Raw genomic sequence first — 12,692 nt, 5'->3', positions numbered from 1 at the left:
TTGTTGCACTGTTGTCTCCGTATGTTAGTTTAGCCAGGTGCGTGCACACACACACAGACACATGCTAGTTGACGTGGTAGGGACCAGTATGCAATCTGTGCATCTGATACACGGATGGAAAAATGTACTAGCACAAAATTTTAACATGTAAGCCTAGATCAATGCATTATGATCTCTGTTGGTGAAGCTATAGTCTTCTCATTTCCTGAGAGAGAATGGCTGCCTCCTTCCCTTACCAGAGTAGAAAGATGCCCCCAGCTTCACTTCGGAGTGCTGCCATGTGCCAAGCAGGTATGGCAGGAAACTTTCAGAGTACGTTGGAGATCGGGCTGGTTTGTGTGGGAATTTTGAGTAATTCTTTACACCATCTCCTGGATTACTCTCCGTCCTCCCTATCTCCTCTTGCCTCCGAGCCTTGTGATGATACGGGAATGCTGACGCCTGCACAAATTGGCGAGCCAGTCTGAATGCATGCACTTCTTGCTTAAGAGAGAGAGGGCAGCAGGGCACGGCCCCAGCAGAGCGGGGTGGCCCTCAGCTAAGGAAGGGCAGAGAAGGAAGTCGCCTCCTGCCACTGGAGTCTTGGCAGCAAGGCAGCATCTATATTACCTAGTGCATTATAATCATGCAGCATGTATATATGCCTAATGCATTATAATAATGTGTTCAGTGAAATTAAATTAATCAATGTGCTTAATCACAATTATTACAATTTATTGAAAAGAAGGCATCAAAATCTCATGCACTGAGATCTTCCACTTCCAGCCTCAAGTGTGTATGTTTAACTATGGGGTTTTATCATTTTTAACTCTGGATAGATGAGTTTGCCCTATAATTCAGGTACTTTTCTCTGAAGTCTTTTTCTCATTTTCTCTAGGGAGCTTCTAGAGTTAATTTCTTGGCAAAGAGCTGCCCAGGGGTGCTGCAGGCTGGGGCTCCAGCGCTCTGCCTTCTCCAGCCGATACAATCTTGGGGAGGAAGCTGTGGAGAGGAGTCAGGCAGTAAGCCTGGCTGGTGTGAGGAGGAATACTAAAGCTTTGGACCTTTGGATGCTGAGAAAATTTCTTACGGTTTTGACTTGCTTCTAACTGGATATTTGCTCCATCAAGCACTGACTCCCTCCCTGAGCATCAGGTCTCTCTTCTCTGTTGCAAATATAGGTTCTTCTGCAGTGACTAGCACAAAAGATGACGTTCCTGGTTGCCATTAGATAACACTAAATTAATCATGGTTAATAATGATGATTTTACCCATTTTCAGTGGCCCACCTCCTCACAAATGGGTATGTTGTTCTGTACCAGCCTCCAGAAGGGTGGCTGAATTACACAGAAAGAACAGCTGCGACCCAAAGCACGGGGAGCTCTGCATGCCACTCAGGAGACCCTTGCTCCTTGAATTTGAGAGTCCTTGCTAGCCCCGGCGCCGGGCACAGGTATCCTTGCGCTGTGGGCTGTCCTCAGCGACACTGCAGCGCGCGAGGTTCAGCTCAGCGCTTCGGTACTGGTCTTGTAGAAAATACAGCCTTGGTCTCTGCAAATATGTTAAATGTATGAAAGAAACTCAGAGCCACGGTTACAGAAGCAGCACCACAGATTTCAGTGCGAGTTCAGTTCCAAGAACTTTCAGTTTTGGTGATTACTGTTCACTGCAACTAATAACTATTAAGCAGTTAACTAAACGCTACAGGATAATATCCTGAAGGAAAAGTTAGGCAGCTGTAAAAGCTCCTGTCCTGCTGTTACCTGTCATTTCAGTAATGTCACTTGGTTAACGTCTCAATTACTTACTGTGACCAGTACTGTGAAGTGCCACAATCGAAGCACATTTCCATTTATTTTGTTGTGAGCGTGTTGGTAGGCAGGGTAACTAGAAGTTCCTCTTGTCACATGTCTGTAGCAATAAAAAGGGCATTAGTATATTTTTACCTGTCAGGCTGGAAAACCTGTAAGATAAAGACTCTGGAAATGCTCCACATTAAATTCTCCCTAGCATTAAAATTACAGCAATGACAAAAGCACTAAATGCAAAAATCTTATTGAAATAAAATTACTGCTTGGGGAGAGAAATTGCCAAGAGACCAAGACACTGTTAGTTACAGCAGGCTTTGCCCTTCATTTCTGAAAAAGTGACAGGTTCAGGACAGAGCAGTTCTGTTTCAAATAATCTAAAGTCATGTTTTAATTTTCTTGCTCTAGCTTTTCATATTCCAACATTTTACTTTGCAAGTAGCCACATTTGTGGTTACAGTGAGATACAGCTGACTGGAAGTTCAGCTGAAATTTGTGTGTCTGGGAAAGCACACCAGAAAAGAAAAGAAAATTGGTGCTGGCTAATGATGAAAAATGGAGTGTAGTTTTGGTTCAGCTCGGTGGCTGTCCCTTGCCCATGCTTATGCAGCTAATTCGGGATAATTTTGTGATACACTTTTTAACTGGGACAAAGCGGGAATATTTCTGATGAAGGAAGTGCTGAGAACTACCTAGCAAGAGGCAGCGAAGCACGCACCATCCTTCCCCTGCCCTGCTCGTGAGACACGGCTGCAGGGAGGGGAGTTGCCTGTCGAAGTCTAGTCTAAAGCCCAGGAGATCAGAGGAGGGATTTCTGTGAGTTACGTTAGATTTTGGTTCAGACCCTGAGGCAGTAACAAAAGAATTAATACGAGAGATGCTTTCCAAGCGCAAGCACTGCATGCATACACCACTTTTTAAAACATTTATTTAGCCTTACCTTTCTGATAGTTCAGAGATGCGGTCACTATGAGACAGAAAGAAGATTTATACCTTATATGCAGGTTCACTGAAGCCTATAGGACTAGGACTTCTCATAACATCTAAAATAGGCTTGCTTAATCTGGTCCTTAAACAAGAAAATTGTTTATAAACCCAATCCAGGGATTCACCTGAAATAAGGAGGACATAAACACCTCACTGATCAACTGATTTGAAGCAGACCCATTTTCTGACTTTCGTTATAAGCGGAGCCTTTGGGCTGCCAAGTAACCTGCTGAGGCAGAACAGAAACCAAAATGTTTTTTAAGCAGCGCTGCCCCGGCCCTGCTGTGTTGTTGTGGGTGAGTTCTTCAGTTTGGGCTTGGTTTCGGTTAAGTCCGTGGTTTTTTGGGTTGCAGCAGCCATGCCTGAATGAATCTGCCCGGGTTCCTCTGCAGGCAGGCTCGGCCGGGCCCCGGGGCAGGGGGTCTCTCCCCGTCCCAGAGGCATCGGACGTAGCGCACAAATTGAGATCAGACCTGCCCCAGCGGTCCATGGCACCATTTAGGTTTGCTTATACTAATTATTTCCTTAAAACGCTTGTTTTTCCTCTCTTTGCCAGGTGGGTTATAATTAGATCACATTTCCGGTGGTAAAAGTAGAAGACTTTCTTATCTGTGTAGGGAAGGGACTTGTGTCATCCGCTGACGTTGATCCTTTAAACTGTGTGTCGCCTTTTCTCTACTATTGCTCTGAAATACAAACCGGAGAATGTAAACTTTTCCTTTTGGTGCTATATCAGGCTGTTTTAGAGTTAAGTAATAAAACTAAGTTAACAAGACCAGAGTATTAGGGCAGGATGAGCATTTACATTATAAAATGTAAATATAAGCAGTACTTTATAATTACATGGCCAAAACTCATAATTTCAGGTACACTGAGAAAAGGCTGTTTTCACTCTAAAGGATGGTTTTTATCGGTTTGTCATCAGTTTTCATATCCGTCCTGTTTAGGAGGAGAAACCGGGGCAGGTGGGGCCACGGGGAGGGAGGACAGCTGCAGCACGGTCATGCAAAGCAAATGCACCGGGCCAATGGAAAGCCGAGAGCATCCTTCCCCAGGAGGTTTTGGGTTTAGTCATGGATCACAGATGACGGCAGTCTCTGAGTTTCGCCCTGTGTGCTGACTGGTAATATTTTTTGCTCACAACAGCTGCTTTCTATAAAACTGGTTAGCAACTTTGATGTTATTGTATTTGATGGCCTTTTTGCAGTGCAAATCACTATGCTGTGTTTGTGTCCTTGCTCACTTACAGCTCAGGCCTTGCAGGACACCCTGTGATGTAGCCAAGCTTGACGTGTAGTCAAGCAGTTACCAGAAGTAAAGCTTTCAAGTTTGTATTTAGGTGCCTAAGAAAAAACAGCTTATTCTCCATGAGATCTGAGACTCACTTAGAAGAGAGTTGGGAGTGGTTAATATCTCAAAAAAAAAAAAAAAAAAAAAAAAAAAAAAAAAAGCCTCTGGCAGTTGTACTTAGAGGCTGATTTTGGGCACTCAGTTTTCACATCTTTCCAGTAAGTGACTTCCTTAAAGTCACAATGGAAGCGTTTGTTTAAAACTGAGATTAGAGGCCGAATCTTTTAGCTCTGTTATATGCTTTGGTCTCCAGCCTGTTCTCGCTCCGTGTGCAAATACTGTGGATGAGTCAAGCAGATGGGATCATGCAGGAAGAATCCTGCTTTCTGCTCCTTCTGCTGGAAAATACTTCTCCCTGGGCAGAGGAAGTTGACTAGCAGAGGTGAGGAGTTAAAATCTCTGTTTTCACTACATTATAGGTTGGCACTGGCAGTCATGCAAAACCTTGAGCAAAACCTTCCCCCAAGTTGAGCCAGTGCCTCTGCTGTTCAAGGAGAGCATTGGCAGATGGATGTTTCTGTCTGTTGAGGGTTGTGGTCTTGCTTACAGCCTTTAATGATCTTCATATGTTTTTCTTATCTTTCTGCTATAGGCTCTGTAAGTCAGAAAATGTACTGGTCTTGTGTATGTTTTTGTTTGTGCATGTTATATAAAGTGCAAGGTAAAATGTGGGCATCAGAAGTGTCAATAATAATTGCAGGTGGTGAACCTTCTTCCAGGGTTGCTGCTGTGTTTCTGAAAGGGTCCTGGCACAACCAATACCCGAGAGCTTAATCATTTCTCATGTTACAGTGTTTGGCTTAAAACAATAATTATTCACAAAACTGAAGTTAGAAATAGCAGGTTCTAATCCAAGATAGATGGATACTCTGTGGACAGAATTGTATTAAAGCACTCCATTATGCACTGAGATAAATAGATAAATATGAAATTCATATTAATGGCTGGATACTGCTTGATGCTTGGGTAGTTCACATGCCTTCACAGGTACGCAAACCATTCCCACTTACTTAAAAAGATGATAAGGCTGTAATGCTCCAGTTCAGCCTCGGCAGATACCACACGAATGCACAGAAGGGCAAGGGGGGCTTGGAAATTTCCGGCTGAAGCTGTCAGCCCCTGAGCAAGCCACCTCTGTAATTCAGGCATGGGCTGACCCGTGCCCCTGCCCCTGGTTGCTGGGATTAGGAGATGAGCCGGGTGGAGGTCGCTGGCCCTGTCTTCTTCTGGCTGCTCCTCCTGTGGCACTGGCGGGGAGAGGACGGGGGGTCGAAGCCGCGGCAGCAGCTCTGCTCACCTGACGAATCCCTCTGCCTGCAGAGGAGCTGCCGATAGCTAGTCAAAGTGGATCTTGTCGTTATTCTGAGCTAACAGAGCTGTGCAAAATATCCCTGATGGGCTAACAGAGCAGTCGTTGTTTGTTTTTTTTTTTCATTCCTGCTCAGAATCAGATTATGTTGTTTTCATACACGTGTGCTACCCAGGGAAGTTCCTGCACCTTTGATCTAGCTTAGCCAAATTGTTACGCAGTTGTGTAGGTGTTGGCATACTCCCATTGGAGTGACTGCTATTCTTTACATACTCGAGGCTGCCCGTGTGTAAAAGTTCCTTGCTGAATCAGGGACATTTCTATTAACCTTCACTATCTTCCAAAAATAACAGTTCCTTGTTTTCCTTTCCTCAGCATCTCCAAAGACTTTGTTTTCTTAATGTATTTTCGCAGCTCTAGACCAATGGGATCTCTAATCTTTGCTTGGATTAGCCACCAGGACCTGGAGGATTTGCTCAAAAGCAGCAAATCTGGCACTGCTTTTGCTCTTTGAAGCATTCGGTCTTGGTTGTGTGCAAGGGGGCACTCACATGACTTCCCTGGCAGAGCTCGCCAGGGTTTTTGTACAGGGCAGATGTAAGTCAGGGTTGGTTTCCCATTTTCCATTTCAGTCACCAGTATAGACACCATATGCCAAAATTATTCCAGCTCAGATGATATCCCACACCCTGGGGCACCTCGCTCCCGGGCTGAGGACGGCTCATGAGCGCATCCTAGCAGCAGGCCTTGCTTTTCTTTGGCGAGCTCTTCAGAGGTCTCAGCTTTCTCTTTCCCAGATCCTTAACCTGTAACTTGACCCTCACCCTCAGCTCAGCCCTTGGCCAAGAGCTCAGCCGCACTCCCAGGTCGACTGGTGCCATGGGGTAAATCACGAGCAGCCCTTGAGGTACTTCTGCAATGCCCTGGAGCTGCTCTCTTACCCAAACACACTTCCTTTCTCTGTGCTTTAAATTCCCTGGAGTATTAGTTTCCCTTTACCAGCCGAATGCTGCACACCTGCAGGTCGGCACATTTGCTCCCTCCCTTCGTGCCGCCGTGACACGGGCCATCAGATGGCTAATCCTGGTCCCTCACACCTCGCCCCCCTGAGCTGGTTTACCTAAGAAAGGAATGGAAAGTGGGAGCTGCGTGAATGTATTTATCTTCTCCAGCCTCGCACATCAACCGTGGAAAGACTTTTTCCCAAGATCTGTATTCATGCTGTGTTGCACTGGGGAAACTAATAGGAATGCAATGTGTATATTACTGTGTTTTAATAAATAGTGTGAACTACTCTCCCTATCCCCATGACTTTTTGATTTTCTTTCTAGGGAGGAAATACTAGAAATACGCTGCCCTTGTTACTTTCTCTTATACTGTGATAGTTAGTAAAGGATTTTGTGTCAAATTTATACTCGGTGAATTTTCCCTGAAATTTGCAGAGCTATAGTAGAATTTAATTTGGCAGTGTGGAGTCAGTGTTGCTCCCAGTGATGTCTTCAGCAGGAAACCTCAACCTTCCCTTGCCTTACTGGGAGAAAAATTAGGCCCAGGTTGTTAGTATTTTTTGCACAGAGCACCAGAGGCATCGTAAGTAACTAGTGCCGGAGACGCTGCGCTGGTGCCGGAGACAGTCCTGGTGAGGAGGTGGGGTAGCAGGGTGGGCCGGGGCGTTGAGGAAATACTTGCCCTAAAGGCAAGGCTTTCCAAGAGGTGAGGAGGATTCTAGCAGCTGCATTAGCATCGATGGCATGCTGAAGGCCTTTGATTTTCTTTTTAATATTGTGCGATGGAATAATTTGGAGGTAGGGCTCAGCATCCTCAGGATATCAGGGCCAGAACAAATGGGTTGAATGAAAGCTTAATAGAAATGCTGCGTGCTCCCACAGTGAGCACAGAATTGCTTGACCGCATAAATCTAAATGTCAAATCCAGAATGTTTTACCAAATGGAAATGTGATGTTTTATTTTCATGTTGTCAAAACCTGTAAAGAAGCATACTTGATTAACGAAGAGTAAAATTCTGCATAGGTTCTTTTTTTCAGTAGCTGATTAAAAGCCGACCCAAGATGCTACCAACTTTTTCAAGAAGTGCAAAAATGTCAATTATTAATTATTTTGAGAGCTAAAAGTCACGTGGGCATTTATAAGCAGTAATCTAAAAAAGAGACAAAAATTGAAAAGCTTGTATGGCAGCCCTGAGTCCAGACACATTTGGTAGAGCACTATTGAATAGTGAAATATAGGTTGGTGAACAGTCTATAAATGATGATGTTTTCTGGAGTGGTGTGGATTATTACTTTGGTTGATTTGATTTTTGTCCTGTAAGAAAATTAAAGCTCAAGCGCTTCTAAACTTTGTTATGTTTCTAAAGATCGTCTTTGCATGCCAGCTTTTGCCTAGAAACTCACCCAAAGATGTCAGCCATTGAAACTATTTCATGTGGAATCATTGCTAAGTAAATTCACTAAATGCCTATTCATCCCAGGAAGATGGAGAATCACTGGAGCAGCAAATGTGAAAATCTGCACAGCTTACTATACAGAAAGCAGTTTTCTGAGGTTGCCAAATTGCCTTGCAGAGTCTGACCCTGGGAGGTGTTAAAGCTCACATGAGTGAACATAGAAGGAGGGTCTCAAGCTCCTACAGCCTAGTTGTTCACATTGACTGATAGGCAGATATTTGGACCAGACAAAATCAATGGTTAACTTGTTCTGTGTTCGTTGGTTCAATAATGAAATGCTACCTGTGATGACAGAAGAATTTGTTATTATGAGATACAAAGATACGTTACTAGTCTGATACCATTTCGGAGTTGTTGCAGCTGACCCCAGAGCTTACAAGCTTTTTGTAAAGGAATCTTGTTTAACTTGATTTTCTGTGGCTTGTGGTATGAAGTGTTTTCAAGATACTGTGCTATTGACAGCTGTTTTATCTTCCATTTTTCTACTATCAAATCCAGTGCAGGCCATTACTCAAATGCTGTTGTATCTTTATTTTAATATTGTGGTTTTGAATGCAAGTCAGTAGATAAAGATCTTTTTAATATGATTTATTCAGTTTTCCTAAATATGCTGACCTAGGGAACATTTTTGCCCCATTGTTAAAGAAATAACAGACCACTCAAGGTGTCAAGCATAAATACATTCTTGGACATGTCAACTGAAATTTTGAAAATACTGGTGTCAAAGTGCCAATCATATTAATTGGAATTAGCCTTCTAAATTCCTTTGTTCCTACTAATTTTATTGGGGTTTTGACATCCAAATTCTCTTGCTTTATGCATTCCAACTTTGGCCTTTTCTCTATAGCAAGGACTAAGACAAAGAAAATGCCAGCAGATACTCGAATTAATTCCCTAGGAAAGATCTAGCAAAGTGTGTAAAGTGGGACTTTCAATGTAGTCATCTGACAGCTGGATTTTGATACTTAAAAGTGGTGAGCAGTATTACTTAATGCATACTCAGTTACAATTCTTAACACATTTGCCAAGATTTGATGTGAAATTCATTAAGACATAATAAAGCTGCGCTTCTTCCCATGTGCGCTTTCCTGAGTAGAGGGAGACAGGAAAGTTTAGCAGCATGATGGAAGTTTTTTCGGAAACTGCTTCCTTCCAGAGTCTGCAAATGGTCCCAAATGAGAAAAATAAGCATATAAATTACTCTAAAGAGAGTAGCTTTTACAGTATAATTTGTACATCTTTTGTTTTTTCTTTTGCAGGACAAATGACCAGCTAGTAGCATTCCTGTCCAGATACCGTGATATGAACTTCTTGAAGTCCCATGGGAGGGACAATGCAAGGTAGTATGGCCCTTTCTTCAGGTTATTTTAAATGTGATGCCGAGAGTTTTTGCATAGTGACTGCTTTTCCGTGCTACTGGGCTGAAGGAATCCCTGCTCCAGGAAAAAGAACTGAATGAGAAGAAAACCCTCTCTTGAGGACAGTTGTTTTTCGGTCCAGGAAGGTTTCTCCTGACAGTCCATTAGCAAAGGTGCTGTTGTGGGTAGGGAGACATTAAACAGACTGATACTTACTCTGTATTCGGGGCCTAACATTGACTGCTGTTTCAGCAGCTGTACTTAGGGAGGAGGTGAGCGCATGAGCTTTTCCTTTGTTCTCATCTCGGTTGTTTCTCAAACACTCTAAGCAGTTCTTACATGTGAAAATGATAGCTTTCTAACTCATTTCTCGGAAATTGGTAGTTTCACACGTTCTGCCCAGACAGGCATCTTGAACCATGCTTAAGCTCCAGAAACCTTAGCATTTCACGGGGCTGATGACAAACAGAGAAGGAGGAATTGGTCCTAAATATCTGTTTCACGTCTTCACAGCACCTTGCTGGCAAGTCTCATAGAGGTGGTCTATCAGTGACTGTAAAACTTCTGAAGCCTGTTTTCAAGTTTACAGTCTGGCAGCCTGCAAACGGTAACTGCCCCTCGCAACAAGACCTCCCTGCCCTGGTTAGTGCCACCATACCAGAGACCCAGACCTGCGGTAGCTGGAGGCATCAGCAAAGCTCTGGGCAAGCCAAGCATCTCTGCAACCTGAGGGAGCCCATAGCAGCCTGCACGTGCTAGGGAGAGTGAGGATGGTGGCAGGAGGGTTGTCTCAGGGCGCTGCAGCTTTGGAGTCCTTGAATCACCTTCATCCCCCCTGCGTGGGTTGCAGGGTGAAGTGTGCTGTGTTTCCCACAACACATTGGTTGTGCTTACAGCTTTGTGCTTTGAGACAGCAACAGTGACCAAACATCATGTTTGCTGAGCTTCAGACAGCCTCTGTGGCTGGCAGATCTTTCCCATCTGACTGCAGTAGTCCTCTTTTTATTGATGGTTTTGTATTGTAACACCAGTCCTGCAGCAGTTCCAACAACTCCATATGCTGGGTCCCAGTGGCTTGGCACCTACAGATGTTGTTTTATTCTGCCTGTAGTCACCAGGTCATCTCTTTATCCTGTAAAATGCCAAGCATACTGCAGGGCTGAATTCAGATAAATGGTATGGAGACTGTGACACATCCAAGTCGCGTGTTCAGCCCAGCGGGTAGGTAGAATAGTGCATAGGTCTCTCTTACTTCTCAGCTACTCATGCACTTGTCGCTAGATTTATCAATTCTGTCATGCTCCTGTTTAAATGAAGTCCTCATGAGCATTCATCTTGTGCGTGCAGAAATTCTGTAGCAAGTAGTAAAAAATAACAGTGAGGAATGCTATTTAAATCAGAGTCAACAGTTTTCACAAGAGAAATACAGAGTGTCAGAGTGATTGGCAAGCTCAGCTCTAGCTGGCAATAGTGATTGACAGTAGAGTTAAAGTAGAAAAGGAATGAGAAATGGCCAGAGAAAAGCAGTAGGTCTCTTAAGCCTTTTTGCTCTTCTGGTGCACCTGATTCTCCTCAAATCCCTCAGCTGGCTAAGGAAAATAACTAATGAATTATGATATGCCTGCATCAGACTGGTTCTAACAGGCCAACCTCAGCTGGGTTAAAACAATTTAGATCAATTAAACACACTAATCTGGTATTAATTTAATAATAAAATGAGCTAATGTGCCACTTGTCCTCTCCTCAGAGAGATAACAACCCATTTATTAGTTCAGTGGTTCCCTTTGAATGTATAAACAATTAAATGCCTTTTAGCCTGTTACAACACATAGGCGGGTTTTATTTTTCTCCTGGAATTCTAATATAGATTCTCTGTGCATCAGGGAACATAACATAGGACATGAAAGAAGATTCGCAATCTCTGTCTGCTGTGGTCGTGCAGTCTGTGGGTCCCATAAGCTCTCCCACTCCCTGCCGTCCAGGGAATGGGTTTTTCCGCATTGCCCCTGGCAGCTTCCCAGCCGCCCTCCTACTGGGGAGACCCGCTGCTCTGCTCCTCAAGCTGTCCCACATAGCTGTGGAGGCAGGAAGAAAGCCAGCTGTTGCAGAAGCCTCTGAGTAATATTGGCATTTGTTAAAAATTAATTCCATTGGTGTCAGATATTGTTCAAAAAGCAGTTGGACTTCTGTTTATACAAGGGGTGAATTTCCAGCTCTACATCCACATGTTAAGGGAAAGTTATGTTTAATGTGCAGATCTGGAGCTTGAACTTTCAGTTCTGTTTCAGTAACTCAGTCTTGTCTAAACTGGTAAATGTACCTTCTGCCCTGCCAGTTTGACACATATTTTCCAATTGACTTTCATTTTATGTCCAAAGTGTTAAGTTGTGGTCATGCCAGTGAGTCTGTGTTTCAGGTATAGCCAGGTACAGAAGGTCTTTGATGGAGGAAGTGCTTGTGTCTTTTTTGCTTCTCAGTGCAATGGGTAAAAACATGTAACATGGCTAAGCATAGTTTTTGCACCAGTTGTACGTGAGAGGCTATAGCTTGACACAGGCGTACCATCAAATGAATATATCAGAAATGAAAAAAGCGACTTCCTTTCTGTTGGCCAAATCTTCATGCAAAAGTGTGGGCAGAAGAGCTATCTCCTTACACGGGAATCCTTTCTTCTCAAATATTGGGGGAAAAAAAAGGAAGACTGAAATATACTGGCAGAAGCAAAGTAGGGACAAGGCATCCCTTCTTGGCAGAGTCACGCCATTCCTTTTTTTCCCACTCCAACCATGCCTTGGGCACCAGAGCACTACCTACTTCTTTACAGAGAAATACTCTATGAAAGCAGAAAGATTTATCTCTGCAGTTATGAATTATGAAATCCTTTAGGCTGAAAAACCTTACATAAGAGTGGCCAGATGAGAGGAGACCAAAGGCCCATCCAGGCTGAAGTCCTGTCTCCTGTTGCCTACAGCAGACGCCCACAGAGGAGCAAAGAACAGGCGGGCAGGTAGTGGTTCTTCCTTACAATATTTTTCTGGCCTCCTGTGATCTTTAGCTGGGAATTTCCACCGCCAAACATTGTTACTTTCTCATTAAGAGTCAGGGATGATTTTTTCTTCTATTAATTTGTCCAATTACTTTTCAGATTTTACTGTTTACTTTGCCTTGTCACAGCCCTGTGGAACACAAGTATCCCATGGGGGAGTGGTATGACCAAGAGGTTAGTAAGGTCTGGAAGAAATGCAGTAGCCTCAAGGTTTGGCAATAAAAAGTAGGAAAAAAAAAAAAAGACAGTGGGTTTTGGAAAGGATTTAGGACCCAGGCCAACCTGCAAGTTATTAGGCAATAGGAGAAAACATTCCCTGAGGACGTACTATCTCAAAACAGCCTTGAACAGGATTTTTTATTTAAAAGGACTAGTTGAGGCCATGACAAGG

General features: G+C 43.6%; 1 protein-coding gene across 2 annotated transcripts in view; it reads left to right on the top strand.

Moving 5' to 3' along the window:
• The window catches only part of XYLT1 (xylosyltransferase 1), a 282,026-nt gene that overhangs the window by 233,007 nt on the left and 36,327 nt on the right, over positions 1-12,692 (top strand). For both annotated transcript variants that reach the window (XM_026083266.1, XM_026083267.1), the window contains one exon: positions 9,157-9,237. In XM_026083266.1, coding sequence (XP_025939051.1) covers positions 9,157-9,237 — 81 coding nt within the window. The remainder of the gene's footprint in view (positions 1-9,156; positions 9,238-12,692) is intronic.

The sequence above is a fragment of the Apteryx rowi genome, unplaced genomic scaffold (genome assembly GCF_003343035.1).
Source record: "Apteryx rowi isolate R43461 unplaced genomic scaffold, aptRow1 scaffold_6, whole genome shotgun sequence".
Classification (NCBI taxonomy): Eukaryota; Metazoa; Chordata; class Aves; order Apterygiformes; family Apterygidae; genus Apteryx; species Apteryx rowi.
The sequence above is the reverse complement of the archived record's forward strand: the minus strand, read 5'-3'. Positions and strand labels throughout refer to the sequence as shown.